The sequence below is a fragment of the Hyperoodon ampullatus genome (genome assembly GCF_949752795.1).
Source record: "Hyperoodon ampullatus genome assembly, chromosome: 5".
Taxonomy (NCBI): Eukaryota; Metazoa; Chordata; class Mammalia; order Artiodactyla; family Ziphiidae; genus Hyperoodon; species Hyperoodon ampullatus.
Window position 1 is genome coordinate 74,208,666 of NC_136918.1, and position 21,350 is coordinate 74,230,015.

Consider the following 21,350-nt stretch of genomic DNA (forward strand, 5'->3'; position numbering starts at 1 on the left):
TTTCTTGGTCATTGGCATTCTCTTGTATTTTTAAGTGTTTTACTTTTTACAGGTTTTTTTTTTTTTAATAGCCAACTGTTCAGAAAATTAGTGCAGGGAAGGTTTTGCATGTACATGTACTTTTTCTGACAGAGACCCTCAGATGTATCCTGGCTGCCCCCCTTAGTTCTTGTGCTTTAGCGGGGGGTCGGGGTAGAAGTTTCTAGCGGGATTGGTCCTGCTCACCTCACCTGCCCTTTGGCCTTCATGTGGCCTCTGGGGCTCTGCATCTCCTGTGGCACTGTTCACAGACGGTCCCGCGGCAGAGTCCCTTAGGTGGCATCGAGTCCCAAGGGATCTTTCTGAAGATGCAGCTGTAAACCCTCCCACACGGTGTAGGAGTCTCAGGTACACTTGAAGCTGTAAAGTAATGTTTTTGATTTTTTGCGTGTTGCACCTCACCGTGCACGTAGTCATAGTCTTACCTTCTGAAAGTTAAAGAAGTAAACCTGGAAGATCGAGAAGAAGGGTTTCCACTTTGATTTCTGTCAGCGAAGGTCGGGGCGTTGCCGTGCACCTGGAGGCGTCAGCAAGACGAGCACAAAGGTAACGGCCGCTAAACCCGCCGGGGTCAGCAGGTGCCGCGGGCTCTGTGCCCCAGAGTCTTATCACGCCCTCGACCCCATCATGTTGCTTGAAGTAGCAGATGGTGCAGGCACAGATAACAGTTAAAGTTGAACCTTGTCAAAGTGGTGAAGTGCCTGTTGGCGGGTTTTGGAGATGAGGGAAAGCAGCAGCTCTACTTGCAGCTGAGTGTCAGGTCTGGCGGCCAGTCCCCGCCAGTCCAGTTGGCGTAGACAGGAGAGTGGAACGCCTGCCTCACACACAGCCTCGGCCCCGTTTCCTTCTCGTGGTTCGTGCTGAAGGATGATGTGACCATTTTTTTCATATATTACCAGTCCAACGTGAATTGGCTTTTGGTTTTCAAAATCTGTGAAACTCTGAAAAGAAGGAAGGGTCCATTTGCCTCCGGAGGCGTACTTGGTTTTTTGCAAGCTTGTTACGGCCGGTTCTGTGCACCTCTCTTGAGGTGTAAGTCGCTCAAATACTGCACATCAGTAAGAAAAAGTCAATCTGGACAAGCTTTGTGTAGCCCCAGATCGTGGCAGTTTGGCTGTGGACCCACATACAGACCCCTAGCGATGGAGGGCAGCTGGCGTGAGGGCCCCAGAGATGGAGATCAGGCCTCCCAAGTCTTGGGTGGGGATTGTCTCTGTTTCTGTGTAAGCATAACTTCTACAGGAATAATTCACTGCAAACTATTTAAGCAAAGGCACAAAAGTAAAATGGTTCTCTCTTGCTACTTGAATTTTCACACTAAAGTCTTGACAGCCAAGAAACAAAGTTGTAATGAGAAGCGTCTTCGTACACGTGTCAGGCTGAGCTGAAATTAGAACCGCTGTCACAGTGAGCAGAGTCCACTCCCCCCAACCCCTGCCGCTGGTCCACTGTGTCCTCTGAGCCCTGGCTGGTCCCGTTACGTTACCCGGGCCTTGTGGCGGTAGCTGCCTCGGCCTCACCACTGAGCCTGGGTGGATCTGGGGCCCTGTGGGAATGGCGGGGGGGAGGGGACGCTCCGACCTGCACCACGAGGGCTTGCTTGGCGCCTGGTCACATCAGAAGCTCTTCGCTTCCTTTGGCGTTTACAGCCAATCATTCTGAGTAGTGTCTCCCCCACTACCCCCCACCGTGTCAGTGTGACTGAAAGCCTCATATCTGGGGATTTGTAGGGTAACTTGGCACCTCTTTGGGGCAGGACAAAAGGTATAAAGCAGTGACCGTCCCTCAGGGTTTCTCAGTGGTCCCTGTGAGGGCCCACCCCGGCAACGGCTGTCACTGAGCTGTGAGTGGGCGCGGGCCGCGCGATGCTGTGCTGTGCGGTGCGACTCGGCTCTTGCCAGGCGCCGGTTCCTTGTGCTGCTGCACAGCACTGGCTGCTCCCAGTAACACAGCTTCCACTCCCTTTTCCTCCTGTCCCCTCGAAGGCCCACCAGTGCCACCCAGTGGCCAGCAATGCCATAGCAGCATGGCCCACCTTGCCGTGTGGCAAGGCCCCCAGTTTCATGCTTACTGGGAAGTTAGCCAGTTAGATTGTTGCTGGTCCCTGAGCGCAACGGCCTGCCTGGTTCCTGCCGGGCTTCACCACAAACAAGTCGTTTCCAGTAGAAACCAATGGCCAGACCCAGCAGAAACGACGTCATGTGGGGCGGTGGCCTGGCCACCGGCCAGCCTTTCCTCCTGTATCTGCTCCCCGAGACAGCACCTGGCCTGGAACTCGGGCCACTCTTTTCCCCATCGGCAGCCCCCGGGATGGCCCAGACTGGGTGTACATTCCGAGGAGGCCGTCTCTGTCCGGCACGTGGGCAGGTGGTCACCCTGCCTCGAGCTGGCAGCACTGGGGGCCCTGCCACTGCTGGAGCCACTCTGCCGGGGGTTGGTGGGCTGCTGTCCTGTTCTAGAACTGGCGCTTCGAGGTCGGTTGTTTACGCCTTGCTCTTCTGTGAATGTATACACATAATACAGTTAAAAGGGAATTTGGATGAAGAATTTGCAAATGTGATTTTAGCTCTACTCAGAAGTAATGCTTCTGTCACTGTCAGAAGCTTTGGCACTACATGGTGTCACTGCCATTCCAGCAGCAGCTAACCCGCATCCAGCTGACGGTGGGACCACATGCAGCTGTTTTCTGTTTTGAGCATTTTTCCTCCAAGTAGAAGAGGGATAGAGCTGACTTGTCGGGGTCCACCAGTTTCCACATTTGACCAACTTTTTATTTCTGTAATCATACTTACATACGCTCTGAGACGCAGGTGAGGGATAATGAAAGTTGACTTTTAAAAGCCAGAAGCAGCTAATCTTCTAGAAGAGCCGCACAATGGTTAAGGAAAGCCATCCCCTGCTTTTTAAATAGAGTACGTTCCTTTGCCGTTACCACTCTTGGATAGCAGGTCACTTTAATCACCTGTACTGTGAATGTCCTAAAATTAAGCTCCTGGCTTCTGTTTTCCCTGCATGAGACAAAACACCGGTTAGACCAGTAGGAGCGTTGATCTTAGGGAGTGAATGTGTTCGGAGTTGACAGGAATTCTCACTTGAAACAATGTAAATGTCACATGATAAGATTTGTTTGAGGCCCCATCATGGGTGCCTCATTGAGAATTCTGGAAGCCCCTTAGGCCAGCTTTTTAGAGTTGCTTAAAAGTGTGCTACTAAAATAATCTCAGCAAAGTTCGTATAAAGTCAGTGAGTGAGCTGGTTTTAGGACTCGATTTTAATCCGGACGGGTTTGTTCCTTCTTCCCCTGCTGGCAGTCACAGCTGGCGCCGCGTCCTGCTCCACTCCACTCTCGTTCCTTCCCCCAAGAAGAGGGGCCTCTGTCCATTTCATTTAACTTAAGCTCTAGCAGTCTCTCCCCCCACCCCCCCACCCCCGCCTGGATTCAGTGCTGTGGACCCCGTTAGCCGAGGCTGAGCTGGTAAAGATAAGTTTCCATGTACTGAGGTATGGTAGCGCCTTAGGAATATGGATTTGAGCTGATGAATAATATACGTAGAAAGATACTTCTTAGTTCCTATGACGTGGCCAGTTCGTCCTTTGTCAGACAGCTGTGACTTGCTGACGGGACGTGGGTGACAGCCAGCAGGGTGGATGTAGAGCACAAGCGTGCTGCTCAGCGGGGAGCGGGTGGTCTTGGGAAAGCCTGGACAGCATAGCCCGGGGGTGCCGGCACACGTGGGGCCAGTGATTGGGACACCGTGGACAAGGGGACATAAGGTTGGGGGGTTGCTCTGTGAGATGAAAATAGGAGATTTGCAGTCAGGATGGTTGCTTGATGACAATGAAGTACTTCTGACACGGTTCTAAGTTTTGGATGTGTGTAGCGCTGTTGCAAAGTTTCTAAACATAGGTAATTTCACCTGTACTATGAAATGGAAAACTCTTGCGGTCCCTGGGCTTTTAACACCTGTGGCTGAACTGGCCTGACCAGTGCTGGAGGAAGGCAGTCCTGAGGGCAGCGCTCGGCCCTTGGCCAGGATGGTCACGCAGGGTGTAGGCTGTGAACGCCTTGGGGGCTCTTGTGGGGTCAGGCCTTATTTGTAGACAGGGTCTCACCTCTGTCCCCGGACTTCAGATTTTCTCCCTGCTTCACTAGGACAGTTGCAAGAAGCACCGGCAGCCGACTGGCATTGGTGGGTGTTCAAGCCCTGTGTAAAATCGGAAGGCTGCTAGAGCATCTCGAAGTCTCCTGTTTAGCATGTGGGGGCTCATTGCGCTGTGGGTAGTTTGAGAAAAGCCTGCGCCTGGGGAGGCGGCTTCTCCGTCGGTCCTGTGTGACGTGGCCCTAGGTGGTGTCCCTGTGCTCTCCTGGCTTGCTCCCTGGACCTGCCTGCCCCCCCCACCCCGTTCTGCCCTGGGTCCCAGACGTTCTGGGCGGTGGGCCTGAGCGGGGCCATCTGGGAACACGCCCCAGCTCTCCGTCACGGCTCCCCATGGACGTCTGCTGGGCCGCCCGCCCCTGAGACCGAGGGACTGGTCTTAGGATGAACCTCCTTGCTTGCCTCTGACTGTAATTCTGATGGTCTGATACAGGATTAAGTGGAATCAGTCCATACGAAGTACTGGCATAAAGATTCTCATTTTAGCTTTGGGCTGTAATCCTTGTTTGCATTAAAAGTGCTAACCTACTGTCTTACCCAATAGCGAGCTGCTACTAGAGGGGTGTGAATGGGAATGTGAATGACAGCAGGTGGCGTTCCTGCCACCGAGCTCCTAGTGTAAAAGTAACTGGTCTCCCCCCATGTTGCAGTTCTCTGCCAACATTCTCTATATTTATTAACCGTGTCCAGTTGACTCTTGTCCAAGAGGACGATGAGCACCTGTGAGCCCCTAACCCCAGGGTGGACTCTCGCTAGTCCTTCCAGTGCCCCAAGGGCCCCCGAGGTGGGGCTTGGATATGCATTCGAAGCGAATGTGTCTGATCCACCCTGGGAAGAGTTTCTAAGCTCCTGTTCACCAAAAACTGCACTGGGACTCTCCATGCGAGTGGTCTTTGAAATCTATGCCTTCTCTTGATACAGCGAAATTTGGCCTTGGAGTTCCAAGCTAAGCTAACGGTTCACATCAAGCCTTTGATAGCTTACTGGTTTATCGGTTGGAGTAAATGTTTTAATACTAAAGCGTTTCTCTCTGAAACAAAGTATGTTCACTATCGTAAATGTTGCTGGTAGCCCTATTTACACTCCTTTTCTGAATTTAACAGTTACTTTAAAAATCCTCTTTAAATGTGTCTCACAGTGATGCCTGGTTATTAGCTTTGCTGGTTTCGGGTGCACATGCTGTGTGGGGTCCCCTGCACCCCTGCCTCACTAAGCGGCCCCTCTCCTTTCAGCCGTGAAGGAGGACAGACGCGCAGAGGCCAAGGCGGCGGTGGCGGCGGTGCCGAAGAAGGTGGCTCCTCCAGGCTCCTCGGGGAGCCTCAAGCCACCCTCGCCCAGAAGTCTCCTTCCAAAGAAGTCCCCTCCTTTTGCAAACGCGGTGGCAGCCAAACCGGCCATCAAAAAGTTGCCACCGGGGTTCAAGGGCACCATCCCCAAGAGGCCGTGGCTCTCGGCTGCCCCCTCCCACTCGGGCAGCGCTCCCTCGGCCAAGCAGGCAAGGCTGGCACCTGTTGCTGCCACGTCTGCTTCCAGAAAGTTCCCCAGCTCCGCTGCTTCGGTGGGCGCCATCAGGAAGCCTGGGACCACCTCGGTTCCCCTGGCCTCTCCAGCCCCGGGACGCCTGGGCCCCGCGCGGCCCGCCTCGTCACAGCCAAATTCTCAAATTTGGCAAAACATACGACGCTCCTTGAAGGAGATCTTGTGGAAAAGGTAGGCTGTTCCACTTTGTTTCTTATCTGTTAAAGTGGAAAGTTTTCCACGTAAAGGGTGGTTGTTTCACGATGGCCCTGCTGTTTATGAAAAATGTCCCATGTGGGACTTCCCTGGCGTCCAGTGGTTAAGACTCCACGCTTCCACTGCAGGGGGCACCGGGGTTCCATCCCTGGTTGGGGAGCTGAGATCCCATGTGGCATGGTAAGTGCAGCAGTTACCGTGGGGCTTTCTTCATTCCATCTAGAGTCACTGACAGCGATGACTTAATCATGACAGAAAATGAAGTAGGAAAAATTGCACTGCACCTCGAGAAGGAGATGTTTAACTTGTTCCGAGTCACAGACAGTCGGTACAAGAGCAAGTACCGCAACCTCATGTTCAACCTCAAGGACCCCAACAACCAGGTGCGTGTCCGACCGTCAGGAGCGGGGGCAGTCCTGGCCAGGGGCTGCCCAGGCCTGGGTTAGGGCACTGGGTCCCCCTGCGGCTGCGGGTGAGTGGCATGCTGTTCCCGTGGGGCCAGGCGCTCGCCAGCTGAGGTTCTTGCCACCTGCGCGCCTGTGTGCCTGCCGGGGCCCACGCTGTCTGGATCGGCCTCTTGACCTCTTGCCTGTGTTTAGAAGCAGGGCACATACTCTTGACTTTCCATTTCGCCTTGTTAACCCCCTGGCAGAAGGGATTTCTTCTACCTTTGTCCCTAACAGTGTACCTTCTTCAGTCAATTGTGTTTTCTGTGAAGTGGTCTTTGTAGCAGGGTTAGTGCAGTGGGATACTGGAGATGAGGTGCCCGAATTCAGGGCCCTTGTTCTCCAAGCATCGATGGGAGGCTCCGGGCCCTCGTCCTGCCGCGGGGCAGAGGCTTGCCTTGCTGCCCACCTCCACATCCTCTCTAGTATCTTAGAGGGTTTTGAACGAGTGAACAAGAGATATTTGTTTACAGGGGCTCTTCCATCGTGTTCTGCGTGAAGAAATCTCTTTGGCAAAACTTGTGAGAATGAAGCCAGAAGAACTTGTCTCCAAAGGGCTTTCCATGTGGAAAGAGAGATCGTCCAATCCTGTGTGTGCCGACGGGAGAGGCGGCTGCGGATGCCAGAAGCCTGACACCAACGCCGCCCCCAACCCCACCCCAGAGTGAATTAATAGCCTGTTGGCATGAGAGAGTCCCCTTGGGAAACAAGGGCTAAGGGTTTACGTTTGTCTGTCTTTTTCATCTTAGGTGATGGAGTCCGGAACTAACTTGCATAATGAGACTAAGAAGCTGACCGTTAAACCAGAAACTATTCCCGATATGGAAGATTCTCCACCAGTATCAGATTGTGATGTAAGCGTTTAGGATTTCCAGTGCTCACGAGAATTGACAAAGATGATCCCGTTCCAGGCGTTGTTAGGTGCCTGAATTACTGGGCAAGACACTGAGCTGACACAAGTGTGTGTAGTTGTATTGCTTCTCGAGGACTTGTATTCAGTAGTCCTTTTCCTCTTTTTTCAGTGGTTCTTAATCACGTGAGATGTTTTTTCCATGGGTGCTGCTCATTTGGAGAGGGGGTGGGAAAGACATGACCTCCTCTGCTTCTTGTGCTTTAGGGGCAGCAAGAATCGGTGCGGGCGGCCCCCGAGAGGAGCGCGGTACCGCTGCTGGGCCTTGGCGGCGGCACGCTGCAGGACACGACCGGGCAGCACCGCACGCACCTCTTTGACCGGAACTGTAAGATCTGCACAGGTGAGCAGATCTGGGGGGAGACTGTGGAGACCCTTCTCAGGATGGCTGCATTCAAACCAAGTCACACAGTGGAAAGGCTAGAATCGTTTCTTCAAGCTTAGGAAGTGAGCCCCTCCCTTTATAGTGTTGTTGTTTTAAAGCAGTGATTGTCTGTCTACCCATGGGAAGGCTTTGCTCTCCAATGTGTGGGACTTCTCACGAAGGCCTGCCTTCTGTTCTCCAGGTCAGGTTCCATCGTCGGAAGATGAGCCAGCTCTGCGAAGACAAAAGTGGTCAACTTCTACCAAGAAGGAGGACTCAGAGTCCAAGCGTGACAGCTCTGCCTCTGAGCCTGCTCTCAGCTCAGCCGATGATGCGGCCCCAGAAACTCTGCCTGAAAACACCTTGGAGCCAGACCTGGAAAGCCCTGCTCGCGCCCATTTGGAGGGAAAATCCCTCCTGGTGCCTCCAGAGGATGGCCACCCCGTGCCGTCCGCCCTGGAAGGCGCCCCCTGCCTGGCTCCTGGTGGCGGCGCAGTGCTCACCACAGTCACGGTGTCCGGCCGAGACCCCAGGACTGCACCAGGCAGGCCGAGCACGGGCACGGCTCCCTCGGCAGCCCGCCCAGGCAGCGCCCACCCAGCAGAGCCCCAACAGGATGTCCCGAAGCCTCTGCCGACTTCCGTGACGGTGCCCAAGTCCATCTTGATCAAGCCGTCCACGTTGCCCGAGCCCAGATACCTGCTGTCGGTCCCGCCGTCGCCAAGCATCAGGTGCTGCCCCCGTGTGCGGTCTGAGCAGCTGAGCTGTGGCCTTTCTTTCAGATGAACAGAAGGAGCAGTAATGAGTGATTCAGTCGTTCGGCTCGGAAATCCACTCAGATATACAACTCTCCTCAATTTTCTATTTTAGAAAGGCGTTTTTTTAAAGCTTCAGTTTTAGGATGACTAATTATCACCTTAGACATATAGTTGTTGAAAACTGGAATTTGAATTTACAGCCATCCAGTTTATTGCCTATATAGTTTATATTTCTTTGACCAGAATGTGTTCATATCATTATGATGAAGGTAATTAATTTGAAAAAGTAAGCTATCAAAACTTGCAGGAATTCACTTTGCTTTTATAAACACGTCAAATAAATAAATAAATAAATAAATCTTGGGGATTCTTTGGGCAGAGAAAGATTCACGTATTTTCTGTGGTTCTGTTTTACAGCATCTCGGAGTCCCAGTCCCCTCCAGAAGAAGATACCACCCTCTTTTTGTCTCAACTCAGCACCATTTGGAAAGGATTCATTAACATGCAGAGTGTAGCGAAGTTTGTCACTAAGGCGTTTCCTGTCTCTGGATATATTGATTATCTCAGTGAGGTTAGAACCAGGAGGGAGAGAAGTGTGTGTGTGCGTGTGCATGCGTGCGCGCGTTTTCCAAAGGCACTCTGATGCCGCGCTGGAGTCAGGCGTGTGACCACCTTCCTGCTGAGTGTCTGGACGCACAAGCACCTCTGAAGGCAAAATAGGGGTTGCCGGGCCGAGTCAGCAGGTTACGCAGTTTGGCCAGTGGCGAAAATTGAAATGAGAAATCAGACAAAGCTGAAGCTTGTCTACCTTCTCCCTTTGTTCCGCTAGAGCTTGTGCAAAAGCTGGGTGTGCATGTGCCCACTGCAGGTGTGGCCAGGCACGCGTGACCTGCCCTGGTGTGGAGGGGCACACGTGACAGGTCTTTTATTTTTCAAAATTAACGAAACAGCACTAGCATTTCAGACTTAAGAAAGAGTGCTCAGTCTCTTCTGAGACATACCTGGATCTTTCCTGTATGTGTATGTTCCTAAAAGACAACAGTAACACACTTTGCTAAATGTCATCCTATTTAGCAGAAGCTTATCCTCCTACCACCCTTGGGTTTGGTCACTCATAATCCCGGATGTTAGTCAACTAAGCAACATTTGACACAGTTATTGCCGCTGTGTTTGGGATAGTTGCAGTTGTCTTAGTTGTGAATCTCGGGTAGTTTGGGGTCTGTCTCTCTGTGACGGCCACAGTTCCACCGGCCATTGAATCAGAGCTCATTTCACTTAGGATCTGCCCGACACAATTCACATCGGCGGACGGATTGCCCCGAAGACAGTCTGGGATTACGTCGGCAAACTCAGGTCTTCGGTGTCTAAGGTACCTGCCCACAGTCTGACCTCTGCACCCAAGGAAGAAGGGGTTTGTTTACACACGGCTCTTTCTTTGACATCTCGTCTTGCACGTTAATACTTGAACTGTCTCTAGTTGGTGAGATGTTTGCAGGTGGACGTTGAAGTTGATAGCTGGCTAACCTGTGAAGGGGGGTCTGAGTAGCACGACGGTGGAAGCTTTGTGAAGGCGTGTGTGTGGTTCAGAGTTAGAAATACAGATGCTCTGTCCCTTCTTGTCTGAGCTGATGGAGGAGAGGTCGGGGGAGGCGGCTGGGCTGGAGTCTGTGAACCGCTGAGATGCGGACGCAGCTGTGTGTCTGCGTGTGCAGTGCTCTTTGGGGGAGGGGCTCTGGTTTTCACTGGGGTCACAGAAGGGTTATGACCCTGGTCTAGTTCAGCCCTCCCGTTTCGGAGCTGCGGGCAGCTCATCGCACGCTTAGTGGTCACTTAGCTCTGTGTCAGACGCTGCCCCAGACTGGCCCTGCACACAGAGTACCCCATCAGTACGAGAGCCCCAGGAGGTGGGCTCTGTGTTGAGGACAGCGGGGCTAAGTAGTTTTAAAGCAGGTCCTCCGAAACCAAGATCAAACCCAGCAGTCTTGAGACTCGGGCCTGTGTCCTCTTCAGCAGCTCATTGTTCTGATGTGTTGGGCAGCAGGGCTGTGACAGTCAGAATCAGGGCTGGTCGCTTCTCTCCTCGCTTCCCTCCTGCTTTGGGGGCTTAGGTGCAAGGAGAAGGGGCTGCCTTTCCGAGTGGCCGCAGGTCAATGCTCCCCGCCCTCTGTTTGTTGCAGGAGCTGTGTCTGATCCGCTTCCACCCCGCGACGGAGGAGGAGGAGGTGGCCTACATCTCTCTGTACTCCTATTTCAGTAGCCACGGCCGCTTCGGCGTCGTGGTAAACAACAGCAGGCATGTCAAGGACTTCTACCTGATCCCGCTGAGCGCCGCGGACCCCGTCCCCTCCAAACTCCTGCCCTTTGAGGGACCAGGTAGGCCCAGGCTTCCACCCACACGTCCCCCCCACACACTGCGGAGTCCGTCCCAGCAAGCTGCGTGCCTCACCTAGACCCGGCCTTTGGCAGCGGAACTTGGGAACGGGGGTGAAGCAGCGGATAGTGGAGGGTGGCACGGGAGGTCCCCTGAGGAAGGTGTGCATTGTCTTAGAAAAGTCCTGTGAAGAGGGACAACCCTGTCCGGAGCCCGCCCGCCTGGCATGAGCAGGGTGTTGCTGGCAGGGGCTGGGCAGTGCCGGGAGGGCGGGGCCTGGGCCTGGCCTGCGGGCTTGGCTCCTTGCAGGCGTCAGGCAGAGCCTCTTGGCTGCAGGCATTCGTTTTGAGGAGAAACGAAAAATAGCGTTGAGAGACAGGAACTAGTTCTAGAAATAGGCACTTTGAAATCTGCTGCTCGAATGCGTGTCTTTGGCAGACCACGTTTTGGTCACTCATTCCTTAGAAAGTGCTGCTTCTAAAGAATTATTTCCAGGCTGACCAGAAAGAAAGTTCAGGCTTCTCAAGGGAGCTAAGGGTGATTCCAAGGGGGGCGTGGTCTCTGGGGACCCAACTCCCCTTAACCCTGAGAAGTTGACGGGACTTAAGTCTCGCCTAAATGGGAGTGTCTCCTTGTCCATGGCGCCCCCAAAACGGCTAAGCCTAAAAGATGCTGAGTGTAACCCGCGGTGAGGGCTCTTGAAGCACCTGCTTCTACAGGCAGTAGCTACGCCCGCACCCGGCGCCTCCGTGTCCATGGCCAGCGCCCCTGCCGCGGCCAGGCACTTACGCGCCCCGGCAGCTCTGCGGCTGGGCCCAGCGTCCTGGTCGGTCCCCGTGACCTCACGGCTCGTGTCCCCTGACACAACACACAGAACTGTCTCAGTGCCAAACATGTTAGAAGCCAAGCTCTCCGGAGGGCTGTCCCACTCCTCGCGCTAAAGCGGTGCCGCCTGACGGGCAGCAGGGAGGGCTGTGGCCGAGGTTCTTGGCGGGCAGCTCCCGGGGCGCCGGCCAGCTCCCTGGACGCCGTGTTCCCGAGGCAGCGGTGACGGTGGTGAAGCCGACTTCCCGATACCGTGAAGAGCCTCCGGTCAGTCACAAGGGCGGAAGCCTGTGCGGGGCCTAGTGTGAGCGTAGATCCTGTGACACGCACACTCTGCGCGTCTGTAGCAGCGGGACCTGGGAGGTGACGAAGCCCTGTTTCACCCGTGTTGGAGCCCCTCTCACGGCTCCACCTGCAGAGCCCGCGATGGGGTCTTGCCTGACACCGTCCCGGTGCACCTTGTCACACGAGCAGGGGGCTGCCAGGTTCGGGGCCACACACAGACCCTGAGGGGGGCAGAGGTGGACGAGGTCAGGCGTGGTGAGGAGGCAGGGGTGCGGGGGCCACCGAGGAAGCCCCCGGTCGGAGCCGCGGCGGGAGCTGGTGCAGTGCTGGGTTGGGGCCCGGCTGGCAGAGGGAGGGGGCCGCGCTGGGTGTTCCGGGGTGACACGGGGACAAGGAAGGCTGGGCAGGGCGCCCACCTCATCTGCTAAGTGACCACACTTGATGACCAGCGGAGTGGACATCACTCCTCCACCTGCATTGCCAAGGCTGTCACTTCCTGAAGGGGATGCTCAAAAGCCTGCAGGTGTTCCTCCACAATAGAGAACGAATGTTTCATTAAAATAAAGTAGTAGGAGGGGTTTTGGAAACGTGATTGTACGGGAAATTTTACCATAAACTTTTAAAGACTTTGTTTTTCAATCGAAGGGCTTCTAAATCTCAGCTTGTTTAATTTAGTATATATGTTTTTAATTCTAGGGGCTTTATTCACGGAAGGAAGAGCAGTCAGATGGGACGCTGGGCCTAGGCCAGGGTGCCCGGCCCTCCCGAGGGGGTGGGGGGCGCCTGTCGAGGGCCCTCGGGCATCTAAGGTGTGGACCACCCTGAGCAGAGGACAGGGACCTGCCTTCCGAGGCACTGCCGGGAGAGGGCCATTCTCTTAGGCTGGCTCCATCCGTGGTGTCTGCCTTCTGTCCTCACTCTTAACTGCTTCCTGAACAGCAGACCGTTTCCGTGACTTGCAGTATTGTCAGATAAAAGCACGTCTTCAGTTTCTGCGTGTCTTCCTGCGTAGCTGTGTACAGATGTTGTAATCAAAGGCAAAATGGTGCTGAATGGAAAGTGCTTCTCTCTCCTTTGAAATCAATGAATATTTCATGGAAACTGGCCATTGTTTGTCTGAATTTGAACCATTTGGTAGCTCTTGGTGCCCATCCAGGTGCACTGTGAGGGAGGACTGTCTCCACCTTGCTTTGCCTCAGCCGACGCCAGTGTGCTTCTGGCTGTGCAGGCGGCGGTGCTGCGCTGGGGGCGCCTGGACACGGGCGGGCGGACGGACGGATGGACGACGCTCTCCTCACTGGGACGCGGAGCCCTGGCTTTGCTCAGGTCTTAGGGACCCAAGAGTGGGAGCGGGCGAAGTCTGCATGGGAGCCGAGTGTGGCGGGCGGGCAGCTGCTTCTCCCTGTATTTGCTGGGTCTCTGCCCAAGTCCTCTTTGAGGATGTTTGTTGCTAACTCTAGCACAGTTTCTGTTCCCGCAGGTGTGGACGTTTTGTCTTGTCGGACTCAGACCATAAAAAGGTGTTCACTGTAAATACTGAAGAGTGGAGCATGCCAGGTTGATTTAGGGGTAAAAGCCTCATTTGATAGTTGGGCAGCTTTCAGCTGGTTTATTAATTAAAACTAAACCTCGTCTCCCGCTGTGCCACGTCCAAGGTGCATGGGGGCTGCTTCCCCCGCGGCCCTGTTGCTGACACACCCGGACACAGATCCTGGTTTGGGTCTTGGCTCAGGAAATCCACACACACCTTTTCAGCTGTCCCTCGTCCCTGGGTTTGTCCACTTCTCTCTTTGTACGGGTGGTCTGGGGCTGACCCGTTCTTTCACCGTGAAGACTCGGGGACCTACATGCAGCTAGGAAGGCTCGTTTCAACCACACGGGACATTGTGGACACGTTTGCTCCCGCAGTTCGGAGGGGGTCGGGCAGGGGTGCCGACACCCCGGTGCTCAGTCTGACCAGTACCCCTTGTCTGGAAATGATAGTTCAGTGGCCTCCCACCTAGTTCTCATCTACTTGATGAGTCATAAGCCTCACCACTACCCTCAAAGGCAGGTCGGTAAGTAAGCACCCCCCTTGTAACCATGGGACAGAGGCCCTGTGCGGAGCCGGCGCGGCGCCCCGGACCCCCAGAGGGAGCCCTGTCTCTGCACACAGCCAGCGTGCTCACTGCTGCTGCGCCGTCTCGGGGCGCCCTTTCCTCTCCAGGGGTCACACTCAACAGTGGGCGCGCCCACAGGGGCCCCAGGCAGAAAATGGGGCCTTCGGGGGAAAGCTGCCCCTGCCACCGCCCCAGTGGTAGTAGCCCTTTGACTGTGTCCAGCGTGCCCTTGCCAGGCGCCTGTCGTGAGGGTGCGGAGCGGGGTGGAGCCAGACGTGCCCTCACCTCCCTGAAGGTCACTGCCGAGACCCCGGTAGCACAGTGAATCATATTCTTCCACGAGTCAGTCATCTCCACGGTGCTAGTTACATTTCAAGTCTCCATGCAGCCATAACGTGCACAGGTGAAGTAGAGAAGGTTTGACTGCTTCAAAAACAGCCCAATTCAAATGTCAAATCCTGGGGAAGATTAGTGGGGAAATGCATAACTAACACTCCTCCAACTCTGGAGCTTTATTAGATCGCTTACGGGTGTGTGTAGATGAAGTAGTTGAGAGCTGAAAGCATTTAAAACTACTAGCTGCTTAGTTAGATGCTGGTCTCCAGGGAGTTTACTGTTTTCGAAACAAATGTAAATGTTAAGTAATTGAATGCTACCCTCAGCTGTGATGCCTGTGGCCCCAAAGGGTAGAGTCTAGAGAATTTTGCCAAGTCTGGGGTGTATCCTTTTTGTTAGGAGGCATATAAAGCTGTTGCCAGTTGTAGGGCTGGCACACCTCCCGAGGACAGGACCCCATCTCCCTGGATTTAACGCAGTGCCTTAGCCTCCACACACAGCATCTTTGACCTGAAACGTGATTCATGCCGCAAGCCCTGGTGTTGGCACCTTAGAGGTTTAGCTCTTCACAGGTAGCATAGCCCATCTGCATTGAGGACAGTGAGGACAGTCGTGGGCCCTGGGCTGCTGAGAGGACGCCCCCGGCCAGGGCTCCCCAGCCCTCCCCGCCCCCGCCCGCGTGGCCGAGCACATTCCTCTGCTGCTCCTGCTCACGGGGCTGGCCAACGCTCCAGCGTGTGGCTCGGCTGGGGACCTGTTCTGCCAGCTCTGGGGCCGTGTCGGTGACAGTCGGTCCAGAGAGGGCCACGAGAGCCAGTTGAGCTATTGACTATGCCCCAGACTGGATATCAGTGAGCTGTAAATTATTCAGTAAGTGGCTGTTACAGCGAGTGAGAGATTTACTATTTTAAGTTAAAATAATTCATTTTGATTAGAAAGCGAACTTGATAGAGCATCTTTCACATCTGAGCAGAACCATCTGGATGCCATGCTCAGTGCAGTGGGCCTGGCCTTCCTGTGTCCACGCCGTCCTTTGCCCAGCTCCTCCTTCCCCTGAGTCACCACTGTCATTAGAAGGGCAGGCAGAGGACATTCTGGAAGCCATTCCTCTTACCATGAGTGGGTGTCTTCATGGGCACCTCAGCCCTTGAATGTCAGCCTGTGAAACGAGGCGCTGAGCACAGTGAGGAGGGGGGCCAGCAGTACCTCGCCGATCCATGCGGATGCTGGGCCAGCCCAGCTCCCTCTGGCATGCCAGGTCTTCCTCCTCCTCGGGGGCGGGACGGGACATCCGCCACCCTCGTGCTCGGCATGTCACCCCATCTCTGTTGGAATTTAGGAAGGGTGACAGGCGCTCAGAACTACACAGAGGGTTTCTAGGGACAACTCTTTGATCTGTGATCAACTTCAAATCACAGAAAGAATAGGAAAAACAGTGCTGATTTTCTTTTTTAGTGAGTCAACAAAAAATATATAGCATGAATGTCTTTTACACAATAGTGATTTATGTGTAAATTGAGTTTATACAATTTAATTTAAAATATGCTGTTGAAACAAAATTTTGGTGCCGTGTTTATCGTTTCTCCCTAACTTACTGATCTGTGACGTGGGCTTCTCTGTTCCCCTGTTGGTATTCCAGGTTTGTTATTACTGTGAGGGTGGCGGAGCCGTACAGAAACAGTAGCATTCCTGGTCCAGTGCACCACAATCCAGAATGTGTGGACCAAGAATTTGTTAAGAAATCATTATGTTTTAAGAACTGTGCAATGTTCTGAAATTCCCAGCGTGTTCTCCACGTGGTGTGTCCTCTGTTGCCCCTGTCCTGAACACCTTTGGGCTTTAAGCCGCACGTCCTGTGTTGACAGAGACCTGAGCGTTCGGTAGCTTTTGAGAAGTTACTGGTCATTGAATGTCTTTCTAAACCTGCAAGAACATTTGTTTTAGGCAGTTTGGTCAGCATCACTTTTCCCATCAATTGTCATTTTGACACCAGTGACTCATGAACTTACCGAAGGGCGTGTGCTATATCGATCCGTATAATTTTGTTGATCATTATAATTGAGTTGTAGAATTGGTCCTTAATTGAACCTTTAATTTTAGTATGAATAGCTTAATTTACATATTGCAGCTCATAAGTTAAAGTCGAAAGGGGGTGCTGCCTTCCTGATTTGTAGCAAGAGGCAAATGAAGGTACACGGCTAAGAGTTTGTTTAGAAAACATCCTGGTACATACAGGCTTCACTCCCAGTAGGTGAACGGCCTGGAGTGTGTGCGTGCTGGCCTTCCCCACCTCCCCCAGCGCGCCTCTACCCTAGCGTTGTGTATAATTGAAAACCTGTAATAATTTTAGCACTGGGCGAATGCGCGTGTGCATTGGGCCCTTGGTTTTGTGGTCTGTGGGCCCGTCAGGCTGGGCAGGTGCGCGGTGCAGTCTGCGTCTTTTGCGGCCGGTCTTCGAACACTTGGTTCTATTTTGCCACAGAATTTCCCCCTCCTCCTCCCTCTGGAAACCATCCCCCCGCTGCCCTTCACACCCAGAGTTGACCCCTGAAGGACAAAAGCTACAATTCGATTCTAAAATTTGCACAACTGTTTTGCTTTTTAGGTCTTGAGTCACCGCGTCCAAACATAATACTGGGGTTAGTAATCTGCCAAAAAATACAGCGGCCTTCAAATGCTGGCAAATTAGACAAGACAGAGGAGAAGCGGCCCCGTATTCAGACACAAGAAGAAATGGATGCCGTCCACCCCAGAATGCCAGCAGCCCTGCTCCCTGAAAAGAAGCCCCGCAAGTACCCGCTGCGCCCAGGGAACGCGGCTGTGAGCACCACACCCCCGGGGTCTCCCCCACCCCCAGCCCCTCCTCCAGAAGCACCAGGTGCGCCGGCCTCATCTTCCGGGTTACAGATACCGTCGTCGCTCAAACCAGGAGCCACGAACACTGTCACAGCATCACCCGCGTCAGTGACGGTTGCGGTGGCCGCTTCCTCTGTCACTTCCTCTTCTTCACCCCTAGAATATATCCTGCAGACTCTCTTCGGGAAGAAGAAGGCGTTTGACACCCCCACCGAAGAGCCTGCCGAGTCGGCCCCAGCCCCCCACCAAGACTCGAGAGCCAAAGCCGGCGGCGGGGTGCCGTCGGCGCTTCTGCTGGACCCAATTGTCCAGCAGTTTGGTCAGCTCTCCAAAGACAGAGCTCTGGAGGAGGAGGAAGACGACAGGCCGTATGACCCCGAGGAAGAGTACGGTCCTGAGAGAGCCTTGGACACTCAGCTCGGAGACCGCGGGAGACGCCAGGACGCGGACAAGGCCGTGGAGGCAGCTGAGCGGGAGGAGGTGGCCTATGACCCGGAGGACGAGACGATCCTAGAAGAAGCCAAAGTGACCGTGGACGACCTGCCCACCAGAATGTGTGTGGACGCGCACGGCGGGCCTGGCCTGCAGGCGCCCTCCCTGGCCGAGCGGCAGCAGATGATAGAGGAGCTCACCAAGCAGATCGAGGAGCAGCAGAAGCAGGTGGAGGAGCAGGAGGAGGCGCTCAGGCAGCAGAGGGCGGCCATCGGGGCCTCCATGGCCCACTTCTGGGTGTCGGACGCGCTCATGTCGCCGCCGCCGCCCAAGCCCGCGCTGCTGCCGCAGGAGCCGCAGGCCGCGGCCAAGGCGGCCGCGCCCCCCGCTGGCAGCCAGGCCCCGGGCCCGAGCGACGAGGCGCGGCTGAGCCGGGACCCGCGGCAGGCCCGGCGGCTGGCCACGGAGAGCAACGAGAGCGAGGCCGCGCCCCGAGGCCCCCGCCGGCCAGAGTAGCGCCCGGAGGGGCCGCTGCTCCCCCGGGGCCACTTCCAGCCCAGGAGGAGCCAGAGTCAGCCCCTCCACCGTGGGCTCCGGGCGAAGAGGCCCCACTGCCGGCCAAGCAGGACGGCCCCCTGCGGGAGCCCACAGAAAGCCCGGGGCCTGCGGGCGCGGCCGGCGCGGAGGGCGCGGCCAGGCCTGCCCGGGAGGTGCTGCTGCCCACGCTGCAGGGCACCTCCTTCCAGCCCCTCTTCCCTTGGCAGCACGACGGCCAGACCTTCCACCCTCCCGGAAGAAGGGATTCTTTCTCGGGTCCAGTGTACGCCTGTCAGGAAAAACCTCTGGGCTCTTGCCAGTACGAGGATCAGAGAAATGCTCAGTTTCCCGAAAAACGTGACTCCCTGGCAGCTGAAACCGAAAGAGACAGAGAGCCACAGCCCAGGCCGGCTGAGGGGGCCGGCACGTTCCCCACCGCAGCAGAGAAAGGGGGGCCTCGGCCCCAGTTCCGAGGCCAGCGGGAGCCTGCACCGCGCGTTCTCGGGATGTCGGGCTTTCACGGCCCCAATTTCACAGGCCCACGGGGGCCAGTCCCTCCGTTCTCGGAAGAGAATTCGAATAACGATGGGCCGAGAGGGGGGCCTCCACCAGGCAGATTCGGGCCCCCAAACGGGCCCATCCCTTCTTTGTTCTCAGGGCCACACGGGCCACCTCCCTACAGGGATGGGAGGGGCCCATCCGTCTCCCACGTGGGCGGGCCCAGGGGAGCAGGGCCGCCTCCATTTGGAGACCGCAAGGACCCCCACGGGGAGAAGAGGGAGTTCCCGGAGGCCCCGTACGGTGAGGCCTCGGGCCCCCCTGGCCAGAGCGAGGGGCCCGAGCAGGCCCCGTTCCTGGGAAACGGGCACCGCGCCTTTCCAGTTCGGGGGCCAGAGGAGGCCTCTGCTGTCACAGTTCAAAGGACCCCGAGGTGGCCCTCCTCCCCCTCAGTTCAGAGGTCAGAGAAGCCCCCACCGCGGGCCACTTTGTGGGCCCGAGGGGGCCACACCCTGGGCAGTTTGAAGGCCCAATGGGCCAAGCTCCTGGATTCGACCCAGGGGGATGCAGCCTCAGCGGTTCGAAGAGCAGAGGGTCCACTCGCCACCCAGGTTCACCGGCCAGAGGGCAGCGGCGCCCTTGCCCTTTGGGGGGCCCCGGGGGGCCACTCCCTTCCCGGAGAAGAGGGAATCGGTGCTTCCACACTTCCACTGCCAGGGCCCAGCCACCCCAGAGCCAAACTGGCGCCCCGGGCGCTGCTGGAGCTGCGCAGCCACCCACCGCGCCGGCCCCAGGCCCCGAGGCCGAATTCCGCGAGGGCAGGGGCCACGAGTACAGAGGCCCAGGCTGCAAGGGGCGGCCCCGGGACAAGGCCCCGGAGGAGCCCGAGGCCCCACCGCCCGACAGCCGCCCGGGCCAGGCCCTCGAGGACCGGCGGCGTGAGCGGGAGCGTGGGAAGCCATGGGAGCGGGAACGCGGCCGGACCTGGAGCCGCGAGCAGGACTGGGACCGAGGCCGAGAGTGGGACCAACCCCGCGACAAGGACACTGGCCGCGAGTGGGACCGCGGCCGCAAGCGCAACGCGGGCAGGGCCGAGCAGCGCAAGTGGCACTGGGCCCGAGGACGGAGCTGCCACCGCGACCGCAGACGTGAGCGGGAGAGGTCCTGCAGCAGGGACCACGAAGGCGACAAGGCCCGCGAGGAGGAGTGCCGCAGGGACCGCAGTCGGAGCCCGGAGCGACCCCGGGACCCCAAGGCCGCGGCCCCGCGGGGCGCCGCCCCCGCCACCCAGACCTAGGGCCGCCCGTGAAGCCGCGCTCACATGCTAAGCAGGTGGTCTTGGAAAGAGCTGGGAGCTGACGCACAGGACAGAACCTTCTGGACTTGAGAAATTACTGTAATTTTGTGTGTGATTATTTCTTACAAAATTTCACACCTTTACAATTCTGACGCTTTTTAAATAAAAACAAAAAACTAAGAAGTCTTTAACATGTCCATTTGAATGTACTGAAATGGGAAAGTATCTACAAGAGCATATTGCTTTTCAGAGTATAAAGTTATCTTTTCTCATAACTTGACTGTTGTAAATTTTAAGGGAGTTTAGTGGACCTCAGAGCCATACCTTTCCTGACATCTTCTCATCTGTGATACCTGTTTCCAGAAGCTAACTTCACAGGGTTCGGGGCAGGCGGCCGCGTGTTTCTGTGCATGGCTGTGTCAGCTCGTCTCTGGAATGTTGAGAAACACCAGACTTACAGGTGCATCTTTCTCTTGTCATGAAGAAATTTGAAATACAAATTTCAACCAGGAAACAAAAACACATTTCTTGGTTTTGCTCAGTGTTTAGGTATCGCCTTACATGTTCCCCCCAGCCCCAAACAGGATTAAAAGCAACATCTGCATAGAAATTGTGGAATTTTAAAGAACAATTTATTTTGAAAGGTGTAAATTTTACCAGCCTAAAGAAAGTGAGAAAAGAAAGCAATCAAGTGTACTTTAAAAGGCAGGGTGGGTGGAGGGAGTAGGTTTCTTTGATTTGGATAATCAGGAACGTTTTTGTTTGTTGAACTTTACCATCTGAGCGGTTCGTTCTCTGTCCCGGGAAAGGTGCACGAGCTCTGCACTGTGGTACTTGTCAGGTGACAAATCTCAACGTTTGTCGTTGAAACGGAACAATATTTGTGTAAAGCCTGAGATAAAATAGTGATACTAGCTTAAGAACTGCCAACTAGAAAGCTTTTCACTGTGAGACACAGTATACCGCTTCTCGTCATGTGTATTTTCCAAGTACTTCTGAAGTGCGAAAGAGAGAAAAAACGTGCTCGTTTATTTGACTGTACAAAGAAACTTTGATAATTTTTTTATATTTTCATAAAGTTACTTTTGCAAACATAAAATGAGAGAATTTCATTTTTTCTTTGGAGTCTGTTCCATTGAACATCACTACAGATTTTTCAGTTTCTAGCAAAAACGTTTAAGTTATGAGAACATCGAGAACTTAGCAATTTGGAGTGATTGGTGTTAGAGACCCTGTCAGTAGGTTACGTTAAAGTGGCGACGAGTTCCAACATCTAACGACATGTGAAGGCTTTTTTACGTGTAAAACAAAATTTTTCTAATTTACAACAAATGTAAAAAATGAAGTGTGTTTGTTTAGGTTTACTTGATAGAAATTTTTGTAAATTGTATTTTATATTGCAAAGA

The 21,350-nt window shown here is 54.8% G+C and overlaps 1 protein-coding gene across 1 annotated transcript in view; it reads left to right on the plus strand.

Annotated features, from left to right (window-relative positions):
- Positions 1 to 19,944, plus strand: part of LOC307053872 (death-inducer obliterator 1-like) — a gene marked incomplete at both ends in the record, with an annotated part of 29,734 nt that extends 9,790 nt beyond the window's left edge. The window contains 16 exon segments of the mRNA XM_079705329.1: positions 5,429 to 5,906; positions 6,154 to 6,313; positions 6,850 to 6,966; positions 7,126 to 7,230; positions 7,494 to 7,629; positions 7,853 to 8,381; positions 8,826 to 8,979; positions 9,688 to 9,777; positions 10,586 to 10,781; positions 16,930 to 18,110; positions 18,113 to 19,011; positions 19,013 to 19,115; positions 19,117 to 19,197; positions 19,203 to 19,386; positions 19,389 to 19,427; positions 19,430 to 19,944. Of these exon segments, the coding sequence (XP_079561455.1) occupies positions 5,429 to 5,906; positions 6,154 to 6,313; positions 6,850 to 6,966; positions 7,126 to 7,230; positions 7,494 to 7,629; positions 7,853 to 8,381; positions 8,826 to 8,979; positions 9,688 to 9,777; positions 10,586 to 10,781; positions 16,930 to 18,110; positions 18,113 to 19,011; positions 19,013 to 19,115; positions 19,117 to 19,197; positions 19,203 to 19,386; positions 19,389 to 19,427; positions 19,430 to 19,944 (4,967 nt within the window).
- Between the last annotated feature and the right edge of the window lie 1,406 nt (positions 19,945 to 21,350).